Raw genomic sequence first — 26,987 nt, forward strand, 5'->3', positions numbered from 1 at the left:
TGTCAGCAGGGTTCATTCAGTTTTTCATGACCATACCCAACAGTTATAAAAAAAAATCACATATTGCTTACTTGTTAAATTCTCAGTTTGCTCTTAAGCACAGCAAAGCTGAGCCTGAGTACATCTGGGAAGCCTGAATAAATTTTCTCCAGCTGCAGGTTTCAAGTGATGATTCCTTGCTTTAGAATTGACTTTTACACACACTCAGCTATTCGGTCAAATGCATACTCATGCAATATGCAAACATGGCATTAAAGGCGAAGGATTTTAAATGTTGGTATTTAAAATGCACATCTCCCCAGCACATGATAATGGTACTTTAAGCATCAGCATTCCCCTCAGCTTCTTCTTCCCTCCCCTCTGCCCTTAGGGTTCACGTTCCTCACGAGCATGCTGTCCCCGATGCTGAGCCCTGGTGCTCCTCATGCACCTCCTCACCACCCTAGAGCCTCCATCCTCCCCTGCTTGCTCCTGCTCTTCCCTTTTGTTCCTCCTCCCAAACACTGACACGTTTTTAAATTTCTTCAGATCTAATGGTGAGGCCAAGGCTGTTCAATAACGAAGACTCAGAAATTATGTATGCAAACCACATTCTTAATAAGCATAGTCTGCTTAGATGGACTTGTTAACTGTGGGGTATGTCCAAATAAGTAGTATGGGTGTTACAGCTCTTAAGGTTAAAAATAAGGTTGGTCAATCTGTAAGAAGAAAATGACCATGTGCTGCAGGAAGTCTCACCTGGGAGCCAGGTACTGAATGCCTGTTCCGAAAATAATGCTAAATATAATAGCTATTATTGATCCCTTCTGTTCAGATGGCACTCACTCTTCCTAGGCTACATTTGGTTTTCCCCTCTGCTAGATCTTAATTCTCTCCTGCCAGACCATCAAAAACACTGGATATAATAAACCAAAATGTGCTTTCTCTGGAAGTACAGTAATTGAGAGGGAGACAAATAGATAAGTGACTATCTGAGGACCACAAGAGAGACTCTGGCTTACCCAGCACATAGATTTTGCGGGAATGGCAGTATATTTGCAGAGCCTAATGAAAGTGAGCCAGGAGTGCAATACGATCAGCAAGCCCTGTCACTGAGGTGTGGGATATCAGCATATTTACTGAAGAGTACTTCTACCTAGCACTACATGTTTAGAGGAGAGAGAGACAGAAACAGAGAACTGAGCCCAATTGATGATGATCTGCCACGAGAAGGAAAATGTCCTAGCTCCCTCCCTTGGCCTCTACTTGCTGCCTTCTGCACTCCCTGGCCACAGCACAGGCCTTCCAACGTTTCTCACTCGCTCCCTATGCCAGAGAGGGGCTGTGCTGCTCCACAGCTGCCAGGGACAGCCCCAGTCCAGCTCCCCCACCAACAGCACCTAGCTGTACAATAATGCTCATGCACCAGCTGAGGTGGCTCTCTCATATGTTGGCATGAATCTCATCACGTATTTGCCCATTTTGGACTCTGACCTACAATTGGTATCACTCAGAAAATTATTTCAGAATGGAGAAAAAAGATATTAAAGACAACTGCAGTTTACAAGAAGCCTTCCCAAATGCCTGTGTATCTTGCTGGCTCCTAAAGAACGCTGGATGTATTTCTATTTGAAGGTAAAGGCTTTCAGTTCCAGTTTATAAATGTTACTAGACAAACCAAAATAAAGAATTGTGTAGAGTTTCTTTTCCCTTTGCTTTCACTGAGGATCCTGAAACAGGAAGGCCACCTTGATGCTAAGAGGTTGTTTTTTTTTTTTTGGTATGGCTTATTTTCCTACACTGTTTCTCTTCCCAGAGTGTGCTGAAGGTTGATGACTGTCTTGCTTTTCTCCATCACTGCATGGATACGCCCCTTGCCCTGTGTAAACACTGCAGACACACACTGTGCTTTCAGAGGACTGGGTAGGTACCTCACCAGAAGCATGAGACTGGCTCCACTTTAACAGAACTATTCATATGCTTAAAGCTGCATCTGAGCTAAAGGACCTTGCTGAACTGGCTCCCTGGCTCTCAAGCACCCTCATGATTACTTTCCTACACAGCCTCATGACTTTTGGGGCACTGTTTCTCCTCCAGGTGATCCCATTTTCTCAATGAGGTATCCCACACTCACAAGCCCTGTCTGTCTGTCCCCACTGTGGATCCCTGTGTCCCTAATCTGCACCCATTTGGCACCTCCCTTGCACTGAAGACTTATCAGCATTAACATCACAGTGCTGCAAACAGCTTAAGAAGTACCTCATGATGAAAGAGGAAAAATCTGGAATTTGCAGCCACTATGTTTCTGTAGAGTATTTAACAGTGTTTACTGCAGAAGAGACTGTGAGAATCAGTATTATAAGAATATGCTTAGGCTGCAATCTGGGCAGTTATATTTTTAACTCTATTTAATGAGGTTAATGGCTTTTCCCCAGTTTAAAGACAGAGGTCCCATCTTTCTTCCTCCAAAACCCTCAAATCCATGAGATCATGGCGCTGAGTATCACTTCTGTTGTTTTCTTTGATACCAATGAAGTAGTCTATTCCTTTACATCAGTATACGATTCTTCCTTATTTTTTTCATTTACTGTACTCAGGGAATTTCAGCAAAGGAAATGTAAGAATGAAAAAAAACCAAAACAAAAAGGCTCTAGCTTTTTTCAATGCATTGTGATCCCAAAAAGATAGTTTGGAGCTGAACTGCCAGACCACCCTCCTGGATCAAACTCAATAAACAATCTTCCCTTCCCAAGATTAGGCCTTCATACAGCCATCCCTTTTTTTTCTTCTTCCAAGTAGTCCTTGCTATTTGCTTACATCATGCATTTATTTTTTTTAAATTGTTGCTCTGATTTTCCATAAACATAGACATTACTGACTGACCACTGCAGCCCATCACATGTGTCATAAGGGATGACTCTGAACTCACTATGGCCTCTCATTTCTATTGCTGTGTATTTTATACGCACACTTCAAAGAACACATGATCCCAAATTGGATTTTTCTACAGATAAGCAGCTGGACACACTGTGCCACACTCACTGATGGAAAAAAAATGTTTAGCTTGACGTAATTACCTCAACCATTGACCACAGTGTCCAATGAGAACCCTTTCATTATGTGACATCCCTGGAAGCATATTCCCCCTTCAGCCATGCAGGCATTTGAAAAACCTCTGGGAGCTGTACAGTCAGTCTGCACGCTGATCTATGATGAGTAAATGTTGCTTCAACAGTTTTTGTCAGTGCTAATTTACTTGCTTTGTTTGTTTGCTTGGGGTTTTAATAATAGTATTAAAAGTCTTTGCTCCTGGTGTATTTGACATTGTGCCATTGGTCCATTAGGATTTGGTTGAGTGTTGTGCATTAGTTTTAATTTGCATTCACAGTATGCTCTGTAATAACTCCCTCTGAATTCTAGCAATGGATGCTGTGAATTTGTATTAACAGCAGCGCTGTTTCGTGCAACTGTAGTGAAATTCTTTGCAAAAGAACACTAACACATCATGTCCTTTAGCAAAGGAGATCAGAGTTTCTAAATAACAACAGAGACTTGTCTTAGCAAATTGTTCCTGGGCTAATTGTAATGGAAGGATTTCAGCTTGGATGGAAATCATTGACACAAGTGACTGTTGATGCCAAAAGTTTACATGGTTTTAAAAAGCAATTAGACACAATTATGGAAGAAAAATCCATGAAAGGCAACTAAACACACAGCTAGCTCTGGTTCAAAAATTCCCTGAGCCATTGATTGCTGGAAGATGAGAAAGAGTCCTAGGGATGGATCACTGCACAGTTCTTCCCTAGGACTCTGCTACGGGGCACTGCCTGAAGAACACGCTGTTCTAGTCTGACCCAATATGGCCTTCCTCATGGTGTCACGTTAAGATGTCTTAAGGCTAAGAGCCTTTAGGAAGAAAAGAGAATGGTGAAAAAAAATAATCTCCCTTCAGGTTAACAACTTGAAAGTTTTGGGGTTTCTGCATTAAAATCTTCCTTTGTATCTAGTTGTAATTCAGATCCTCTTGTCCCCATCAGCTTCCTTTGGAAAAGCACACACACCAGACTGCACTACTGTCACAGGCACATCAGTGCCTGCACTGCCTGCAGTTGAGTGAAGGCTTGCACAGTGGCTGGCAGTACAGCACTCCTTTTCAGTAGTTACTGGCCTAGACTTTGCTTATGCTACAAGATGCATTTTTGACAATGAGCATTTTTCTGCCGTGGGGCTGGATCATGATTGCTAAAGAGGAGAAGCTGGTTTCTCACTTAAATTGAATAAAGAAATCTGGTGAAGCACACACAATACACTACTCTGACAAATAAAAAAACATAGTTTACAACAGTGAAAAATTTGTTAATTTTGTGCAGAAGAGGCATGTCCTACCGTAGGTTAGAGCATGGTGCTATTAACACCAAGGTCATGGGTTTGATCCCTGTATGGGCTATTCACTTAAGAGTTGGAGTCGATGATCCTTGTGGGTCCCTTCGAACACAGAATATTCTGTGATTCTGTAAGTATGACATCTTATGAGACTCTGAGAAACTTGAAGATTTCTCCACATGCTCTGATTTTTTTCACCCTGACCTTCTCTGGAGAGTGAACAGTGCCTGACTGGATGAGTCATCACTGGCACACTTGACAAACATCTCAAAACCGGGGTACAAATAGCTACTTTTAAATACCTAATACTTTAGCTAGTTTCATGTAGATCTTAACAGTCTGTTTGCTAGCTGAATTTAGTTATTAAATTATTATTTTAATAAAGCTAATTTGTAAGTTATAGGACACAAAATCCTGCCCTCAAAAAATAGTGAAAAACATTAGGGCAAGAAAAAAAGCTAGCAGCAACAGCCACACAAGGTAGTTATTGGGTTTGGACTTGACTTTTTTTTTGTTTTTGTTTTAATGGGGTATAGAAATGCACTGCTTTTTTCCATTTTTCTTTTGTGAAATGATTGGGACAATTTGATGTCCTGGAGTTTGGCAGACAGCACCTCAGTTCTTGCTGCTTATCATTATGTGGAACCATGTTGCCCAAAACTGTGGGTGGAAATAAATGAAGAAGTTGTGAAACGCAATGAACCAATGACTCTCTTCCAGTTTGAAACACATATGTTTTGGTTTTGTGAGTTTGCTGGAAATTTTTTTGCTAAAAGCACTCACATTAGTGACTACACTAAAAATACCAACATAGTCGTCTCTCACCAACACCTCGCTCTGGGGACTCTCATGCTTTGGCACAACGTGGGACTCCAGCTTCACTGAATATCTTTAGTTTCTTTCTCTTCCTAATTGTAACAGTCATCTCTCCTCCTATTTGCAATAACTAATATCTCTATGACAGCCATTGCTTAGATGAGAAGGCAGCACTAGGAAAGCATTTAATGAACATTAATTGCTTCTTAATATGATTTAGCTGCCGGAAATAAGAAGGCTAAACTAGCTCCATGTGAGCGGCAGCCCTACAGGCACCTCCACCAGACTCCTTTCGAGATGCAATCCTGCCAAATGGGGGGGAGCAGCAAGCTATTCATGGATGATACCCAAAGCTGCATTTTGCTTTTCCAAATTAGCAGCTAAGCAGGGCTGTAAGAATTCAGCAACAAAGTCATGATGATACCACCTGGCTGATTAGTGATCCCTTCCTTCTGTGCAAGCCAGCAATTATCAATTCCCACTGACTTCAGAAGCTAATGGAAATCAGAGGATGGGGGATGCTAAGATGCAGCAGCTTCCAGCTGTGAGGAGGAGAATGAGATGGGACACAGTCTCTGCCTTTTCCTGTGTGGCATCTTTGGCACCTGTGCCTTGATCATTTTGACCCTCAACATTACATTACCTGACCCCATGGCTTCTGACAGGACAACAACATGTAAGAGAAACTTGGTCTTTTTAATCCAGCATTCCTGAATTTGAATCCTGATTTACCATGAATTCTCATCTCTCCCTTTAGCAGGGTCACTTAACCTCTCTACTAAGCTGCTCTGCCAGGAAATTAAGGCTGGTAAAACTTAAAGATACTGTGACAATCAATCAATACATGTTTGTAAATTTGTTGGTAAACAACAAGCACCAAGTGCCAAGTCTAATTTAAACAGATGTGATTTATAATCTTCCCATTTTCTTTGCAAGAACTTTATATGACACAAAGATTAACCTTCTGATCTTGGAAAAAAAATCTTTACTGGTATTATAGACTAGTGTTGGCAGCAGACCTCTAACTTGAAATACGATGTCCTCACTGACATCACTAAATAACCCATGGATTAACTGACAGTGATACTTCAGGACTCATGGGAAAACCGTATTGCAGAGGGAAATAACAGTGACAGAAAAAAACCAAATTGTTTTCTGGACTGTAATTCTTAGTCTTCTTTCATTCAGAGCTGAAACTGAATACCACTAGACTTTCTAAAATGAAAGATTTATTGTTTTACATAGAGTACTTAATGGATATTATGAAATAGTTGATGCTATCTGTGGGTGGGCTGTCCACTAACATAAGTAGAAGCCTTCAAGTTTTACAGAGGTAATGGTGGGATTGAAATTTCTAGTATCTGCTGATCAGTGAACATATAGGTACCTTGAAAAGCTTGACTGTTGGCCCCTACATGTTCATATACAATGCCACCTGGTTTTATAGGATAAGCCTGAAGCAAGCTCTTGGGAAATGGTGATGAAACATCTTCATGTTCAAGACATTTATGATTCACAACAATCACAAACTTTTTCAGGACTTCAGAAGTCTTTGTTCTTCTGTTACAACTAAGTACCTCAAAGCCAAGAAGACAACTGAGCTGTGCTCTCAGGGGGACTGTGCACTGAGCCAGCCAGATGCCTGCTACCCTGGGACACCAGCCAATGGCTTCTAGCTCCCTCCCACCAGCACCCACAGCACTGCTCACCAGTGTGCTAATGAATGCCCCAAAAAATCAGCAGGTATTTCCCTGCATACCCCATCACAGCTGGTGCTGTGTTCTTTCTCTGATGCATCGTAGGCATGCTCCTTCTGTCATATCTAACCACTCACAATATCAAGTCCATGTTCCTTTATTATTAATAAAGCTGCAGCAGTGCTCTTACTTTGAGGCTTTCCAGCCATTGTTTGAGAACAGAAGAGCAGCAGCTCCAAGGCTTAAGGGAATGCTCACAGATACAGAAAACAGGAAGGATAGGGAAGAATCTGTAAAAGCAAGGTGTCAGCTGGCTCATGACTGAAAGGCTGCTGTAAGTCACAGCATCTCTACTACCCACTCTTTTAATAAAGGGGTCTAGTTAATGGCACCTTGTCACCTTACTAGGTTTCTCATACCAAAGGTTGGCTCATAAAAGCAACACTGATTGCACCACGAGGTAGATAGATAAAAGCTTACCACAGAAACATTTCTTTACCAAAACCACTACAAATCATAGACTGGTAGTGTTTTGGGTTGGAAGGGACCTTAGAGATTATCTAGTTCCAAGCCCCTTGCACAGGCAGGAACACCTTCCTCTAGACCAGGTTGCTCAGAGCCCCATCCAACCTGGACTTGAACACCTCCAGGGATGGGGCATCCACAGCTTCTCTGGGCAACCTGTTCCAGCGCTTCAGTACCCTCATAGCAATGACTGTCGCCCTAATATCCAATCTAAACCCTTGTTGTTTAAAGTTGTTTCCCTTTGTCCTGTCACTACAGGCCCTTGTTAAAAAGTCCCTCTCCAGCTTTCTTGTAGGCTCCCTTCAGATACCAGAAGGCTGCAATGAGGTCTCCCCAGAGCCTTCTCCAGGCTGAACATCCCCAACCCTCTCAGTCTGTCTCCATAGCAGAGGTACTCCAGCCCTGCTCTAGTCACTTTCGTGGCCTCCTCTGGATTCGCTCCAACAGGTCCACCTCCTTCTTACCTTGGGGACCCTAGAGTACCCCAGGTGGGGTCACTTTTATACAATGTACGACACGTTGACTACTTTTAATTAAGAGGTATTAAAGTAGCAGCGACTTCACCGCTACTGCCACAGGGCAGGGTTGGCTACCCTTGCCGGGTAAGCCCCGCACGCTGCTCCCACCGCCGCCCGCACGGCGCCCCCTTCCCCTATTAAAGTTCGGGCAGCTTCAACTCCCTCGCACTGCTGGACGAGCGCCTCTCAGCCCTCGCTAACGACAACCGCCCCGATCGCCGCTCCAAAGGCCGCCCCGGTCCTGCTCTCACGCCGCGTAGCTCCCTGAGCCAGGGCAGTGCCGGGCGGGCAGGGCCCCGAGCGGCGGCCGCGGTGTGAGGCGCGGCGGGGCCGATGGCGGCGGCGCAGGGCTGCGGGCGAGGGGCGGAGCGCAGAGACCCTGTGGCTGCCATGGCCGCCACCCCCTCCCCGCAGCCTCCCTTAAATACTATGGGACGGCGGTAGTTGCGGTGGGTGCCGCTGCCGAGCGCACCATGCGGGCTGTCATCGCCTTGGCCGCGGCGCTGGGCAGCCTGCTGCTGGGCGGCTGTCTCCTGCGCCTCGGCGGCCAGCAGCCCCTCCGCGCCAGGTAGGGCGGCCGAGGGGGGCCTCGCCCTCGCTCCGGAGCCGGCCGGGAGGGCGGGAGGAGCGGGATGAGCCCCGCGGGTCGCGGCGGAGCCCGGCGCGGTGCCTCGGCGCGGGCGGTGCTGGGCTCGGGGGTTCGCGGCGTGCGAGCGGGTCGCGGGGAGGACAGCGGCGCCGGTCGCGCCGGGTGATGTTCCATCGCTGGTTCTGACAACTTTGTTTTCCCGTCTCGCTTGCCAGGGGCTGGCAGGAGGAGGAGGCAGGAGTAGCTGCTGTCACGCCGAAAGTGGTGCGAGCCCTCAGGTCCCCCCTGACACCCCTTCCTCAGACAGAGAACAGGTACGAGCTGCCCGCCCGCAGGTGGGTCCATGAGGACGGGTCTGCAGAAGCAGAAATTCACCTTCGCTGCAGTTTATTCTTCCTTTTGTTTTGGCAGCTTAATCAGAGAGAGCGTTAGAGGTTATTAGAGAAAATGACGATTTACTTTTAATTGTAATGAATTACTTGCTCATGGGCTCTCTTAATGACGGCTGTCACTCTGCCGTTAGTTTTGAGCCCAATAAAATGTTGCACAGAGCAGTTTTGTTAACGTACAATGCAAAAGGTTCTTGCTGAATGACATGTTCCAGGTATCTTGTATTCTACTTTCCAGGAAGGTGGAGCTGGAGCTGGGTACTACTGTTACTGGTTTTGTAACGTGAATTTAGTTATAAATACAGATTTCTCATTTAAAATCCATGGAGTGAAGCTGAGACATATGAAGCCTTTTTTGTTTGGTGTGGCATCTTACATCATGAGAGCCCTTTTGCTTGATCCTATGTCTTGATCTTTACATCGGTGTAGATCTTTGCTTTACAGCCTGTTATTTTATACTGTGAAGTTTAATAGGATGATAGCTGGTAAAATTAGCTGTGAAACAAGTCATGTCTTACATGCAAGCGACTGTTGTTTTCATGCTCTTGAGTCTTCACACACTGTAAGAAAACTAATAGTGCAGAAGAGGGTGGCGTAATCCACACACGAAATAATACGATGTAAGTAGTTTGCAAACATTTTTTGCTGTTCTCTTTTATGTTATATGGCCTTTTTAACACTGCATTCGAATAACTACTATTTGTTAATATATATTATGGTCAAAAATACCCGATAAAAATTAGAAAGAACTTAAGAATTGCATATTTCATGGTAACTGTGATGTCCTGGTTGTACCGAAGTCAATGGCAACAGTGCAGTTAACCTTATTGAGACCATCATCTCACCCAGTTTACCCAAATTTGAGTCTGAAACGGCCTTTGGTTTCTCTAAGTGAATGCAAGTGATGTTAGTAACCATTGCAATGTACCCTAACAGTACATTTCTTACACATTGCCAATGAAAGACCCTTTTGCTCCCTGCCTCAAAATGTAGAGCTTTCACAAGCTGTAAGTGAAAGCATCTTTCAAAATTAGAGTGAAACAAAAGGAACAGAAGTATTTGGTAAATTTTGTCTGCTGTTATGTGCTTCTAGCCTGCTTCTCTTTCCTGGGCTCATTTTTCCTCTTCCTTTTTTCTCTTCTTTTCCACTTTTCATAATGTATTGGGTTTTCAGTGTGTACTCAGTTCTTCTTTCTTTTTTTAACTGTCACCCCATTCTTCTCTCCGCTCTGTTTTGGGTTATGTCTGTGGTTTTCCCCTGGCCCATCTTCTCACTCTCTTCCCTGCTAGTTTCTGAGCTACATCTCCTTCCACTCAGCTCTACGAGCTAAACCATGGAGTCAAATTGACTAGAAATGCTGGCAGGGAGCACTTCAGAGAACGGTCTAGCTACTTCCCATCTGCTGTTAGTGCACTCACAAATGGAGCAAAGAAAGTGGAAGCAACACATTCCAAAGAGAGCTGAAAATCCATGGCATGTTTTTAACCTCTGTAATAAAGCAAGTGAGCGTGAGATTTTTAAATACATGTTTTTCCTTATTCTACTTGGAGGATTTTAGCACCAATTTGGATCTATTTTTTATCAACTTGAAACTGTATGACTAAGTTTCTGCAAAAGTTTGACAAGGAAATAGCTCATCAAAAGATGTTGCATTTTACTCTAGCTCCTGTAACTGTAGTGTCTTTGGAGGAATGGCTTGCAGGCTGAATCCAAGAGTGGGTATACTTTCTTACTTGTGTGACTATGCTCAGTAAGCTGGCCTGACAAGAGTTTGTGGTGCATCTTTGGCATATGAGGAAGGACAGAGAGCTGCTAGACTGACCAGGAGCTGTTACTTAATCCAGAGAGCAACTAGACTGGGCAGGAAGCCATGCTGGAGGGGTTTGATCAAGGTAGCAGCTGGACTGGGCCTGGCTAAAGGCCATACTGGAGAGGTTTGATCCAGAGAGCATCTGGACTCGTTCAGGAGATTCAGATGAATCTCTTGGTGATAGAGATGAATGGTCTGGTCGGTAGAAATTAGATCCCAGTTTGCAGTGGGGTTTTGCTGCAGTATCCATGAGTACATCAGAAGGACAGAAGAGTTCCTTGTTGAAATAGATTGTACAAGGGTTAGTGAACTTTTGAATTGCGTGAGGCTACGTTAGTATATTGATGCGTAAAACTGGGAACAATCTATTGGTGCAGACTTCCCAAAGTATGGTTCTCTTAAATTACCCTGATCATTTGAATGGCACTGCTGTGTTATTGACAACAATGTCCTTTTCTGCATAAGAGTAAGAGGATGTGCATGGATGTTTCCAGGAAAGAAAAAAGAAAAAAAATCAAACCTGGTTGTTATCCTTTTTGATCTCTCACTATAAGTAATCTACACAATCTTGACAGTCTCCAGCTAATCTTATCATGATTTCCTTTGCTGTTGGAGGCATATTTGTAACCAGACATCTCCTGAAAAATCTCTAAGGCCCTATTATTCTGTTGCCTCACAGTATTGAAAGCTAATCTGTTCTTTTACTTTGAGTAATTCTTCTAAAAGGATAAAACTGAGAGATGAAAGGATGAAAAGCAAGGAATTGGATCAGACTGTCATAGATATTTAGGCAGCTATTATGCACAGCAGCGTTTAATTAGGTGGTGACCAGGCACCTAAAGTTCTCTGAAGATCTGTGTCTTAGTAAATAACCTTGAAGATCCTCTTACAGGACACTCCTTGCCACTTTGTCTTGTTAAGTGTTAAATAACTTGAGCAATGTGACTGCCCCTAGAGTGTGACGCCCAGTTTTTGTCTTGAATTTATTTCCCAGCCTGTTAGTAGAGTTTTCGTACTGAAAAAAGGCCATTGTTAGTAAGATTTGTCTAATAGTCCCCGGATTTATTAATGAAATCAGTATCATTTACACTGCAATACTATGGTTTTCTGGCAAATTCTCATGTCTGCTTAATCCCACCCTCTCAATTTTTAAGCTGTAACTGCAAGTACAGCTTAAACTTTTTTAAGCCAACAGTACAACCAAAAGAAGTAGTCTTACACTTTTCCCACCTTTAGACACTTGGTCTTCCCTTCCTCCCTCCTTCCCTTCTCAACTGTGTTTGTGCCAGCATATTTGTTTCTGTAGTCACAGCATTAATAGCAAATCAGAAAGCTCAGTACTGCTAGTGCTTATCAGGGGAAGGTGACAACAATAAGAGGAGATAGGTAGTCTTTTCTTTGTTATGAGGCTCAGGGTGTGCTACGTTAAGCGTAGACAGAAATTCTAGCTCCTTTTGTACTGCTGAGAATATATAGCAGATAAATAATGCTAGCTCCTGCAGGGGAAGCGAAAATAATTTTCTCAAGCATTATTTATATATCCTTTACGTACAAGTAACAGTAAGGCAGCAGTACCCTGAAGAAATGACCACCTCTGTTATTCTGTTTGTGTTGCCAGTTACATTCACTTACTATTTCTGTAGCTTGCTCTGGTTTTGCATGTCCGAGGCAAGCACAGTGTAGAGACTGTTGGGGTAATTGAACAGTGGGAGGAAGTGATTGAGAAGCTATGAGTAAACAAGTTAGTATTAATATAGTGTTCCGTAGTGTTGATTTCTCCAATTCCTCTCTTAGCAGCAGATCTTTATGAAGGCCTAGGAAATGAACAGCTATACTTAATTAACTATGCTACAGAGACCTGTACATTCTGTCTCCTGTCAAAATATTGCATTCGGGCACTCAGAAGGGAAAGAAGAGACAGGCTAATACCACTATTATGAACAGTAGCCTAGTGTATTGCACAAATAATTTGCTACAGTTTAGATTAGTCAGCAGTGGTGTTCACTTCACTAATTTTACTGCTGTCTTAGTGTTTTGTTCCTTCATTCTCAAGTGATGCATACAGACATATTTTAGGAGCACATTTTAAACACATGCCTCATGTATTAGTTCTGTCTAAATGAATAGGTGTTCAGTCGAAAGCTGCTGCCAGTACATATTTATGTTCTGACAGTGGTGAAAGGTTTCCCAGACTTTCTGTTTACTTGGTCCAAGTGAAACTGCTCTGTCATTCTGTCTATTGTATGCTATTGTAACATGATTTTAGTGTAAGTACCTTATTCTTTTCACTTTACCCACCATGAGGCTCTGAATGTTGCTTGTCATGTTACCTGCCATGCAGTTTACAGATTTTGTAAATAAAAAGTGTCTGATGTTATGCATAATTCTGGTGAATGCACTGGAGGGTCTTTCAAATAATTTAAAAATGCAACTTGTCTAAAAGACCTGAGTTAGCATTTCTTGGATAAGCAAAACCTCCATGGAAACTCAAACAAGGATAGTAGGATCAGTCTCTTTCACAGTTACTGTGATTAATGTCTCAAGACAAATTCTTACTCCCATGGTTTGATAAAGCCATTTTTATAGTCCATTTCACCAGGAATTTAAATTGTGTATTGCCTTATTAATCAAGGTGTTGTGAATTTTAAAAACATCACTATATTCTTTTCCTCAGATTAATCTGAAAGAGCATCAAAGACAGAACACTTAAAAGCACCCTTCCTAGGGAAGTATGGATTACATTTTTTTAATAGTATTCAACTAATAGATGACGCAATTCAAATATAAATTAGTCTCTTCAAGAGAGAAATTAAGACAGAAGGTATTCACATTCTGGATAGCGTTATTCAGTGCTCCTTTGGTAGAAAAATATGAATATGCAGTTTTGCATACAGAAGTTATCCTTTTTAGCTGGAGGTGCTCATCGGGAACATGTTCAGAGTTCCTGTGCTGCTTCAAACACACAAGAGCAGGAAGCTATAAAAAAGAAAGAACAACACGTAGATCTGCTGGGAGTGGAGTGTATAAAGCCAATGAGTGGGATTATCCCTTACTTTCAGTGTGGACTTATTAGGGAGGTGAAATTCTTGTTGCTTTCACTGCTGCCAGACAGTCCAGTTATGAGCTCTTTGAAAATCTCATCCCACATTCTTTCAGTTGTTTCCAGCTGATTTTGTGGGAATTCTAGAGGAATTCTAGAGGTCTTTCAGTCTTGGGCTTATCTTTATGTTATGGTACAATATACAGCATTGTATTTCCTTTTTCCATCTGCCTTTTTTTTTTTTTTTTTTAATTTCCCTACCATTTATCTATCTTATGCCCATCCCTTTTCCTACTCTGATAACTGTTTGGGGTTGACTTCGGTTTTGTTTTTAAAGAGTTTCCCTTTTCTTTCCCTCCCTGCTTCCCCAGAATTCCATGTTAACTGATGTACCTCTCTGGTAATTCCCTGCACTAAGGCTCCCCATTGTCTCAGGACTGAATGCTATAGGAGCAGCAAAAGGGACCATGGACTTTCCATATAGTTTCTTTATTTCTTATTCTAAAGGTGGATATTATCCTTCTCTTAAAAGAATTTTACAGTTTAAAGATCTGCTGTTTTCCTGAGAATAAGATATAGAATAAAAACATGCTGATAAATTTGGCACATGGTCTTAATCTACTGTGGATTTATTAAAGTACAGATGGTGTACTTTCTGAGTTCCTAGAATTACCATAGGAAGTATGTGGTCCTCAAGCTGTTTGTATATGATTAAAAAAAAACCTGTGTTTTTCAGATTTTGGCCAATGAGGTTGGCTTTGAGAACATCTAAACCCTGAGGAAACGCAACAGAAATTTCTCTGTATCATCAGTTTTATGAGTTCTACCCAACAGAATATAACATGGTTTCTACTTCAAGCTCTCATTTAGCTTAATAATTTGCAAAATTAGTTGAGTGTAGGCTGTTATGTGCACTGTTAGGCATATTATCTGATTTCATTGCAGAAGTTTTAATGCAGTTCTAAGTGTTGAACAAAGACTGTCATCCACTAGCTCAGGTGAATTCGTTTAGTGATAAATGTTGCCTAGCATAATTGTCCTAAGTGATCAGAAATTTAATCTGAGTCTGATGTCTGCACAACCCTGCCATAAATAATGCAGTGGAAGTCTGGACTGCCCCTTGCACACCCCTTTTTATCTGAACGCAAAAAGATTTCACTCGTGAAGCAGAGGCCACTCTGACAGGGAAACAGAAATTTATAGATTTAACTTTTAATGGAATGAGTCATTGTTTTGCATTGTCTTGCATATAAAATGTCTTATTTTCATACCGTTTTCACCATATGAAAAGCACTGAGTAAATTTTGTGTAGAAATAGCCACAGAAGAAGCATTTTGGTTATCTACCATGTGTCTGTATTATATGAATAAACAATTTTGATTAAAATGCCTGTCTGGTTTTCCCTACAGTTGTGTCATTTTAACCAATCTTTACATGTGTCATGGAAAGGGAAGGAAAGACTCCTTGTTCCTTTTTTCTCCCCTTGATAGCTGTAAAAAGTGATAGTGAGGATTTAATGACAAAACATCAGGGATTTATTTTGCTTATTTTTTTTCTCTGAATTCTTCCTTTTAGAATTTTTCAAGTCTTGAAAATGTGTGCATAAAAAAGCAATTACTTATAAAAAAACAAGGCAACTTGCTTGTGTTGATCTTACATATTTGAAAGGACTGTTGAGCAAAGCTTGTATTGGAAAGAATATTTATTCGTAGCTCCACAGACCTCAGGACATAAGTTATTAGGAAGCTGTAAGGGCATGGTAATGATTTTCTGCACCGAGTTGAAACCCACTTCTGAAAGAATGATGGTTCTCCACCAATGCCTGCAAATGCACCTCTCAATGAGCTGATCAGATCTAACAGCCTGCTCTGACTTGGTCATCCCAGCAGGCTTCGTGTGTTAAAGAGGTTCTCCTCTCACCCTCTCAGAAGGACTGGGGCCACTTCTCAAATCAGCATCCAACATCTTAGGTTTTAGTTATAATGAAAGACTTTTTTTTATTTTTTAAGATGCTGTTTAGGCAGCTAAACTCTGCCTGTAGCCATTTCTCTTACTTTGAGCTGCAACTGCAGAATAATCATTTGAGGTTACTGAGTTAAAGGAGCAAGAGAGAGGAAACATGATTTAGTGCTAACTAAATTTGTTTGGTAACTGGAAAGGGCCTCCCATGTTCTTCAGGGCCTACCAGAATCATTCAGACCAAGCTGTAATAAATCTGTGTGCATAAATGGCATAGGCAGAATATTTGCTGGCACTTACTGTGTGAGATCTACTGAGTTGTTAGCTCTGAACTGTGTGCTCTGAGAGCCTTCTGCCATTTTTATGTCACTCCTTGAGAAGGAATTAAATAAGGAGCTGCATGCAAAGGCAGCCAAGGAGCTCTCAGTAGGCAGTGTGAGCCGTTACTATAAAGTCACTGCAGGACTGAAAGGACAGAGATGTATGTTACATTGTCTTACCATTGCCCTCAAAAACGGATGTGCACACTGGATACTTCCTTAGGGGCACTAAGTGTATACTGGGAAAAAGTTCTTGATGGGGGAAAGAGAGGAAGAGAGCTAATTTATCTTCTCTGCAGCCTACATCCCATGTGAATTGCTCCTGTGAAGTGACTGATTCACTATAACGTTTGTGTGCAGTGGAAAGAGGAGGAAAGATGGTTCATTCCTTTTCCTCCCGTCAGCTATGAACATGACAGTCAGTTCAGTAACAAAATAAACAAGCATATGTTCTTCTCTCTCTTCTTCAGTCATTCTTCTCATTTGAAGTGTTGAAAAAGAGAAGGCTCAGAGGGGACCGTATTGATACCTGAAGGGAGAGTGCAAAGAGGATGGATCCAATTTCTTCTTAGAGGTGCTCAGTGACAGAACAGAGACAGTGGGCACCAACTGAAACACAGGAGGTTCCCTCTGAACATCAGGAAACACTTTTTCACTGTGAGAGTCACTGAGCACTGGTACAAGCTGCCCAGGGAGGTTGTGGAGTCCTCATGCTTGGAGATATCCAAAAGCCATCTGGACACAGTCCTGGGCCACTGTCTCTAGATGGCCCTGCCTAAGCAGGAAGATCGGACCAGGTGACCTCCAGAGGTACCTTCCAACCTTGGCCACTCTGTGGCTTGAAATGGTATCTTTCCCAAGTAAGGTCTTCAAAATCAACTTGTCAGAAATCTTGTTGCTAAGTGGTCTCCATGTTTTAAAAGATGAAGGCAATGGAGTTTCGGTCCATTTCACTAAAAGCAGTGATGGTTCAGAAGGAGAGTGCATTGTGTACAAAGTAGGAAGACCCTTTCTCTTTGTGTATGAGTGCCTCTGTACCAAGATGTCTCAGTTCTCTGTTTCTAAGAACAGCATGAGTTCTGTTCTCTCCTGCAGCTCACACCCAGGAGTGAATGACACAGCATCTCTGCCTTCTGCATTTCTACTTCTAGTTTGGACAAACAGGTTGCAACGTCCAAGTGCTCTGTAAATAGTGAATCAGTGGAAAGAAACAAAAACGACAGGGAGGTGGCAGGGAGGAAGATGGTGAGGGGCAAGGAGAATAAAAATACTGGAGGAAAAATCTTCATGATAAATGACAATCCACACAGCAGAAGGCTGATGGCAGAAGAGGGTGATTATATGAGATGGAACATAGATAGGAGGTGAACTGAGGTGAATGCAATAAGACCTTGGTATCTCAGTCATTTAGTAATTTACATCTCAGTCTTTTACCAGGGCTGCCAGAGCATGAGGACCACACAGGAGTTTGGTGAAAATAAGACAGGAATTAAAGATCAGTATCTGGCACTTGCCTTAGTTTCTTTTACAAATATTTACCCTCTCTGTGTAAATAAAGAATAAACAAGGCAGGAAGTATTACACTCAAGTCAGTAAGTTAAGGTCCAAGTACAAAGATCCACTTCACCTGTGGTGTTTTCTGTACATATTATATTGGCTCTGAACATTGCAATTCGTCAGCAACTTTAGGAAATCACATCTGCTTAATATTTTACTAGTGAATATTTCAAATATCTTCAAAACATGATGTACAAGATGCTTCCATTTAATTTATTTTTTTTTAAAATTGCATTTGCTGATTACAGTGTAAAGCACAAAATATAATTCTGACTATGAAATAGGGTTCTTTCAAAGAATTGAATATTTTGTAGTTCCTAGCAGCAAACTCCCCTTTTATAACAAGAGCTTCACAAAAGCAGTCAATAAGATTTGTTTGGTAATGTTTTCAGCTAAATCAACAGTTATTAATCTTATTGTCATAGCAAAGTAAATGTGACAGCATTGTTAGAATATGTTCTCTCTTTTAACGTTTGTTGCTTCATCTCCTACTCCCCTCCCGTTTTTAACAGAACAACTGCTAATAAAAATGGAATTTACCAGTTTGAACAGGCTTCAAAATGTAAGGCAATTCAGGACAACATTTTGTCATCATCTATCAAGAAGAAAAGGTAGGTGTTTTCTGTGCTTTCTGCTTTGTTTGTTTTAAATTGAAGGATAAGAGATTGTCTTTTTTACATAATTACTGATATATTAATCTGGAGCTATACAACAGGAAACTGAAATTGTTCAACCAATATTTTCCTCATTTTTTCTTATACATAGATAAAATTTATTCAAGGTTGGATTTTATTTTTTTTTATTTTAACAACATAAGTCAACAAAATTTCTCCTTGTCAGTTAGCAACATTATATTCCAAATTATTCCCAAAAAGATTGAGTAGAATCTGTGAGGTCACTTTAGAAAGTGATGCTTTAGAGAGTGACAAGAATTTGAGCAGGGCTGATATCAAAGTTGGGGGCTTTTCCATGTCAGAAAAAGACAGAACAAACAGCAAGTTGAAACCCAAAAAATTTTTCTGTTCTCTCCTCACTTTCTCATTCCATTTAAAGATCTTTCACCTGTTTCTGTCACCATACTTACGGCATTCTCTCTTTACTATTACTATTTCTTTATTTATTTCTCCTTTCTCCCCCCTCCATTGTCTGTAATGTCTTCTCCCATGAATATTTCACCTCATCAGCAACACTATCATTAATGTTTTTACTCTCTTGAAAGGTGGAACACCACTATGTTACTGGTGCACTGCTAGTGAGAACTGAAACACAGACTGGCAAACAGAGGTCAAAGAATGCTGAAAACTTGAGTATTTGACACCAGGATAAGGACAACCAGTCAGTGTATTGCCTTCAAAATCCACTTAGCAATATACCAATGCTGTTGTTTACCCCACACATTGCAAAGATGTACAGGGTGCAACAATGGAGATGAGCTCTTCATATCGAGAGCTGAGATTATAGGAGAAACTTTAGAAAGTGCGAGATGTTTATTCTGTGGCTCATGATAAAGGGACTGCACCATTTAATGAGGCAAAAGAGGAATTGGGCAGATAGGGAGAGAAAGGAGAGAAGGAGCAAGGGATTACTTTTTGCCACAAATATTGTAGCTATTGCCCTGCACTGAGAGGAGCTGTAGGGATCTTTGTTGCTTTTTCAAGGTGTGACCCACAGACGTGGTATATAAATGCCTTATATTGCAGTTCTAGACTTTCAGGGATGTTCTGGACACTCTTACCTCTTAAGTTGGCAGAAAGGGAAAAAATTACTAGTTTAAAGGTTGTCAAATGATAGTAAAAAATGCTATGTAAGTGGGAAGTTATTATAGCAGGTATGCGCTGGTGGTGATAAAAAGCCTGAAATAATGAGTTTGGCTGGCAATTTTCCATTTTTATTCTAGAGCAAGCGCTGTGCACACTGTTCTGAGGGTTTTTAAAACTGATAGGTTTTTTTGGTAGTAGTAAAGTATCCAAAGGCAAAATGGATCCTCCCATTCTCTTACATATCCTGCCATTGTATTTCTTGTTTGGTTTTTTTCTTGAAGGTAAGCTGCTAAGTAGGAATATATCCTTTTTTCACTCCTGCTGCTCACTCTTCCTTCTAATTCAAATAGTTTTTTAACAAGTAGATGTTTAGTTTTAGCAAGGAACCAGTGGGGCTGCATCTATCTCTCTCTTCTGACATTTTACCTGTTGTCTCCGTACTATCCTAACACTTTTATCCCTGCTGTTGTCCTACAGATATCTGCCAAAAATCAGAAGATACTTATATTTTGTCATATTTTGTCATTTTTTAACTATGCATAATAATTCCACCTTAGCCACTGCACTTAATGTAGAAGGTCACTGTATACCTGACAAATACTACAGGCAACCAAAAGAAGTGGCTTCCAGATGTTATTTGTCAGTAAGGCTCATACAGTATGAGTTTTCTATGACAGGAAATTATTATAATGGTTGTGGTGCAGGTGGCAAACAAAAACAGGACAAAACATGTTTCATTCACTATTCTCAGCACTGTAATAATTGTCTTGTCCAAGTATTTTTATAGTTCAATTTACCTAAGCCTTTTTATTTTAATAATAAAACCCTTTTAGCATCAGTGAATATGTACTGTAGGCTCCTGGGTGCCAGTGGAAATATATGTATTGTCCCAGCTCTTTAAAACGGATCAGTGGAGAAAACGACTGTCTGGGTTACAGCAGAGCCATGAAATGATTCCCTGATGACCTTCTGGTCTGATTCCATTGGAGGAGTGACTCCCCAAGGCTCCTTTAAAGCAGGAAGTGTTAAAATCGGCTTTCTGAGAAGAAAACAAAGCTTTCTGGGCTGTAAACCTAGCTGCAGCAAATCTCAGAGCTTCAATTTGGGTCTTAAAAAAATTATATATAGGAATATTGTCTGTATTCAAGTAGAGTTCATTTCATGGAAGCCTCATATTGATGTGAGCAGATGCCTTGCAGAGCTGCCACAGTTGGGAGCTTCTGTCCCCCAGGACAGCGTGCTGGGATGTCTCTGCTCCCTGTAGCACTATGCCAGCTGGCAAAGATGAGTTCTGACAGTCTGGAGTGCCTTTGTAAGTCACAAGAGCTAAACTGGATGCACAGGGAGAGCAGCATTCTGACTTGTAAAGACCTGGAAGTGGTGCTTTTCTGGGTGAGCTGGTTAACCTCTGAGCAGGAGTCATTCCATCCAGCAGACGGGAGTGGAAAAGCTGCAGTGTTCTTGCCTTTGTAATTGATGTTCTTATCCTGTGTGCATCTTCTGTTATATGTGTAAGAAGGTCCTTAGTTTCTGACAGTGAGTGCCTGTGTTTCCCATGAGCCCTCAGAAACAGCATTATGGATGACGTTTTCATTTTTCTCCTTACCAAATGTTTCCCTGCAACTTGCTAATAACTTGTCAGTCCATGCAATTTCTTTCTGAGCTGATGGTAATTTTTCTTTTAATTTCTGACTCTGATCTTCATCTTATCAATGTCTGTAGGCTAGACTTTGTTTTTTCTGTATTTTTTTTCTCCTGGATGATGATAGCCTAAGTAACTCTTCATGCTCTGTTATCCTATTAAATTTTGGAATTTTTTCATAATTTCCAGCACCTAAGAGTTATTTGTTGTTTAGCCTTAAGGAATAAAACTAGATGAGTGATTCAACGTCAGAATAGGCTATTTTGGTCCTGTGCTTTTATCTTATCCTCCCCCCACATGCACTCCCTGCCCTGGCTTGTGCTGGTACTGACACTTCTCTGACCTCATGGTGAGTCAATTTAGGTAGCAGCTTCAGCAGGAAAGTAGTTCCATTTTCTCTGGCTGCAGTTCTAAGGCTGATAATGCGACATACCAGCAGGCAGTTGCCAAAATAGGAGGGTCTTGTTCCCAGTTTCTCCACTCCCATTACTTGTTGCTTATACTGGCTGTGGTGTTTGATGGAACCTCTCTTGATCTGGTTTAACACAGTGACTAAGAAGAAAATGTATATGCATATTTTTTCCTTCTATTTTTTTTTTGGTTGGTGGGTGAGTTGGTTGGTTGTTTTTGCTGTGGCAGTAAGTTAAAGTGGCCTATTGAAGCACTTGGCAAGTGCAAAAACTGGCCAAAGGGAAACAGAGGTGGAGTCAAGTAAGTACCAGCTGTGACATAAGGGAGAGAACTGATTTGGAGTTGGATTGGAAAGAGGAAGAATGTACTGCACCAGATCAGATCAGCTACAGCTGCAATGAAACTAGTTTGCTCTTCTCCTGCTTCTGCCCAGTCATTCCTCCTGAGCTGTGCAAGGGCTCAGTAAAATCAGTTTAGTCATAATCATCTAGTTCCTATAAGAGTTTTCTAAGTGTGGAGGATGAAAATCACACATGTTGTCACATATACGAACTTGATCCAGAGACCATTTCTAATGCAGTATAATTTATTTTATTATATTCATATCATTATTATATTGTACTCTTAACAGTATCATTTATTTTTTCCAAATTGGACATGATTTTGCTCAGGGGTAGTTACCTTTAGCAGTTACAATACTTTTGTGAAGGAAACAAAACGGAGATCTGTTTTTTCAAATGTTGAACATAGAGAGGGAGGGAAGCTTTCAGATCATTGACCTGTGCTGCTGCAAGCCACCACAGTCTTCCTTTTTATCAATTCTCATGCTCCATTTAAAAACAAGCAGGGCTTCTTGCCATCCCAGTTCTTGTAAAACTATTCACAATACACACTTGTAAGTTCCAGCTTAAATAAAATAGTAATCATTTGGGTTTGGGTCAACACTAAGATATTTTTGCTAAAATAATACATGGTAGATATTTTATGGAGACTTGAGTACCACAGAATTCTTAGTCATGGCATCCATACCATCTCTTCTTCCCATTCCTCCAGTCCTCCTTATAAGTCAGTTATTGTTTTTTACAAACCCTATTATGAGCCAAGTACAAATGGGAGAATTAGTAACATTTAACCTGAAAGGAAAAAATGTATCCAATCTTTTGACTTATGTGTTATAAAGTATTTCACTTAGGGACAAATTTAAATCTCTTGAAAGGTTTAAAAGGAGCAGAGAGCTCTTTGGTTACATGTAGCAATGTACATTGCTACATGTGCTGCTTGACATAAAATAGCAGATTGTTTTATTTAAGAATAATTTAAAGGAAAACTTCCATCTGTAAATATTGGTCTATGGTTTTAGATGATTGAATTGAGCTTTGGGGACTCTTATAAAGTAAATTAAAGAAAAAGCATAAGAAGTGTGATGTTTCATCTTGACTTGCAAGAACCACTTTTCAAAACATTTTTGAAATTTAAACCACCGAGTACAAGAGTATTTTGTATTATTTTGGGCTTTTGCACTTGAGATGATTTTTAATAACTTCAAGAAATTTATGGTTAATTACTTAAGTTTGAAACCAGTGTACTTTTGAAAGTTTCTGGAAAAGTTCATTAGGACATCACTGCTAAGAAGAGATGTTTAATAGGTCATGCTAATTAAATGAGGATAGTACTGTTAAAAATTACAAAAATAAAATAGGTCATGGAGTTCTAAAAGCAATCTATTATATATGCACCATGCACATTATTATTAATGCATGCATCATTTGAATGTTTTAGAGACTACTTCTAAATATACATACATATAAATTCTACTGTTTGATGTTGTTTCCTTTTTTAGATACTCAGAAGATTATTATCTTCACATAGTTACAAAACTGCAGAACTGCACCTGGATAAGGAGACCAGAAGAATCTACAAAATTCAGGTAATTTTCATTGACTTATGTAGAAAAACTGTTTAATCTAGACTTTTCTAACAAGCCATAAATTTAAATCTTCCCTTTTAAACAGATAATTTTGTATTGCTTTTACTAATTTCTATGATTCTTTTGATGCTGGGACTCTTCTTGTTTGTTGGAATAGAACTGTGCAAACTGAGTAGAAGAACTACATAAATGAAGCAATATCACCTATCTCCACTACTCAAGTAGAATGGATTAAAGTATTTGTGGCACAAAACCTTCAATGTTAAAAAACCCCCAAGCAATAATGTTATTTTGTCCATCTGATATAGCACTCTGGTAAAAGACTGTGTAATAAAGCAGTGTATTTCTTACCCCAAGACTATTGCTTCTATTACAGAAGTGCCCAAGGCACTCATTAGGTTTGATGCTGCATGTCATGGCCCCTGAGCACCTCAGCACGTGGTTACATCTGTCCTTGTTTGGGGTGGCATATAAGTACATGTTCAGTAGGAACAGTGATCCCTGAAAAGCTTAAACTCTCATTCGAAAATGCTGATTTTAAAGAACAGCTTCACTGTGCCATCCCTATTTTCTCCAGGGGAAAAATCTCTATTAATTATATTATTACATGAGTCAGATTTAAAGATTCTGTCATAATCTTTAAAAATTGATGAACTGGCCTACCTTCCAACTCTTTGGAGTTAACTAGCATTAAGAACTTAATATCCCCATGCTCAGCATGATACCTTTAGAAGAAGTAGTTTGGGGGGTGGGAGCAGGGTAAAGGATAACATAAATTGTAACATAAATTGCTGTGTTTCCTGTGTATCATAACTAATAGTGTTTCCCAAAGCTGAGGTAGGAGTATACACAAATTTAAGGTTTTAGAAACTTTGTGTTGACTCAGGCAGGCTTTAGCTGTGCACAAAGATATCAGAGCATGATAAGGAGTTGTAAAGCAACCCATTCTGTTTCAGAATGGACAAACATCTTGCACAGAGTTGACAGAAGGTGAAGCTGCTCTCATCTGCTCATCACTCTCCTACATTTAGGCTTTTTGTTTTCCAATCTGTTTTTTCTTCTCTTCCTTCCAAACAGACCAGCCACCACGTACCAGCTATTTGCTACTGCTTCTATTGTTCTGGATTTATGAATCAATGGCAGAGTAGCCACTCCTTGGTCCAGCTGGACCTCTTCATTTATTGCTTCTGCAATATCCCTTCCACTGTGCTGACTTCTACATCTTCTAGGCCTACTGGAATGAAACATCCAAACCATCATATAAGACTGTTGGATTTGAAGTACAAGATACTTACTGTTCCTCATGTTGTCTTTGGCTTCCAGCAAGGAGTGTGGGTCATAAGTAGTGAAGATGGGTGATACAACCAGTGATCAAACTGGAAATATTCAAAAGTGGAAACTGTGGGCTGCAGTAAGCCACCAAAAAAATGTGGACTGTATGTACATTGAGCTGATCTGTCTAGCTTTAACTTAACTCAAATGCCAAGCAAAAAAACGTATTTTTAAATCCATGGTTCTGCACAGGCTGGACAAACTTGTTACTGATTCCGCATTTCAGGGCTGTGCTGTTATGGTTTCCTTGGGTTTTAACATCCAAATTAGCCGGAGTGTTAGCTAGGTCATAGATACACAACCCATGCTGCAATTCTGATGACAGTACTGTATATTCTTCTGTTCCTGAAATTTGATCTGATTTGATGTCATCCAAGAATTCCATTGGTAGGACCAAGGACTGGTACTTTTGTGTAGGGCATTATGGATGATTGTTTTACAAAAGATGGATACTTTTGTGTAGGTATTTTCTTTCTTTTTCTATCCTCAAACTCTTCACTATTGTTTTTTGGAAATAGGATATTAAAATTTTGCAGTTGTCCTTCATCCCAGACCATACTGGAGACTTTCAAGGCTCTTAGCAGTTGGTCAATAGAGGCTTTAAAACAAAGGTTTAAAAAATAAAAACATTTAAAATTTACTGTCTAAATCTGTATACAGTCCATGCTTACAGCATTCCCAAACTTATTTATCAGACGTAAGCCCAAGAGCCTGGAACTAGGTTTGCAAGGACACTTCAGATGAGAAATGATGCATTGACAGAGCTCTGTGGGGAACAAAGTTTCTAGAATTGTGGTGAAATAAATGAATTAATAATCCATGGGAAGTACATCTCTTTCTTTTTCTAACTTACCCTCCTGTTAGTAATAACTGTATAATGCAAATATTATACAGTTCTAGAAATTTCATTAAGTAGATAGATAAACACACCCATTTTCAGAAGAGGAAATTAATCTCAGAGGGGCTGTGCAGCAGGGATCAGATACTACAGCCAGCCACCTTTAGGAGGGGAACTTGAGGCTGCCTGTGTCACATTAGGCACCTGTCAGTGCCACCAGAAGTCTGCCTGCTGACTAGACTGCAGAGAAGCTGCTTGACTTCTTTTCCTGTTTACCCATCTGTTAAATGGAGTGAACACTTAGATGCTTCTCGGGCATGGTGTCAATTTTATGACATCTCTCTATTTTCCTGAAGTTCTGAAGGACACACATGCATATTTATAAGGGATTTAATGTCTTATGCTTCTGGGCATAAACTAACCTCTAATTAATAAGGTTCAAGAGCAGCTTCTCCTGGGGTAGCCAATTTTTCAGAGAAGCTTTCCTGTGTTTTCCTTTGCAGCTTTTGGCTGCCATCACACTGCTAGTGTAGTGAAGGAATATGTGATCTAAGCCAATAACTCTTATGTTCCTAGAAGACAGCACAGTGTACCAGTGAGTACACATCCATCCTCTTTGTAAGCTGCTCTCCCAGCAAATCCAGGCCAAATAAAAGAATATGAATTAGAAGTGCAGTGCAGGAAAGAAATACTTGTCTTTTTATTCGGCAAAAATGTTACAGCTGACAGGCGTACCTTGCACAAAGTAGTGTTTTTGCCAGCTCACTGTTGGAGAGAAGAGTGCTGGATCCTAGGTCGACCCTCTACTACTTTTATCATGCAGCTGTGCAAACTGTGTCCATTTTTTGTTAGAGAGCTGACCTTTTCCAAATGGCTTCCTCCAAAGCTGCTTTGCTCTGCAGGTGGCTAGATTACTATTTGGCAATGGTCAGTGGTTCTTGACAGCTACGTGATATTTACACATGCATTTCTCAAAATCAAGAAGAACCAGTAGGCAAGTACAAGCCATGATGTTCTCTTTGATACCTCTCATATCCATGGGCACTCTTCTCTGGTCGATTTTTGTCCAGCCTCTGTCAGGAAACCAGTACCCTGGCCCTTCAGTTTAGTGTCTGTAGTAGTGACATCAGCATTGCCAGATTTAGGCTGCCCTCAGAGGAGCAAGTGCAAGCACTTGGTTCATTGCTCTTGAAATTTAGTTAAGATTTATTGTGCCCCACAGTAGCATCTGTTAGTCATTGCTAAAGAGGTTTTATCTAGCTTCACAATAGAAGCTAGTAAAGGTGATGAACTGGAAGTGGTGTAAATAGCATCCTACTAACTGTGATTTAGGGAAAATCTTCTCCAACATTTAGTGGTACGGACATATAGAAAACTGGTTTTTTATTCAGACTTTTTCTTTATGAAATTCACTTTCTTTGGTTCTTTTTTAAAATTTTTTTCTTGTTCTTTATGGCTCTACACATCTCCACATTATGCATTTGTTTCTAAGTC

At 40.6% G+C, this 26,987-nt stretch overlaps 1 protein-coding gene across 1 annotated transcript in view; it reads left to right on the forward strand.

The window, feature by feature from the left end:
* Nucleotides 1–8,236: 8,236 nt before the first annotated feature.
* The window catches only part of ST8SIA6 (ST8 alpha-N-acetyl-neuraminide alpha-2,8-sialyltransferase 6), a 37,473-nt gene continuing 18,722 nt past the window's right edge, over nt 8,237–26,987 (forward strand). Inside the window, 5 exon segments of the mRNA XM_027658666.1 lie at nt 8,237–8,284; nt 8,287–8,486; nt 8,723–8,821; nt 18,096–18,194; nt 23,237–23,323. Coding sequence (XP_027514467.1) covers nt 8,252–8,284; nt 8,287–8,486; nt 8,723–8,821; nt 18,096–18,194; nt 23,237–23,323 — 518 coding nt within the window. The 5' untranslated portion in view covers nt 8,237–8,251.

The sequence above is a fragment of the Corapipo altera genome, unplaced genomic scaffold, assembly GCF_003945725.1.
Source record: "Corapipo altera isolate COAL_440 unplaced genomic scaffold, ASM394572v1 63, whole genome shotgun sequence".
NCBI lineage: Eukaryota > Metazoa > Chordata > Aves > Passeriformes > Pipridae > Corapipo > Corapipo altera.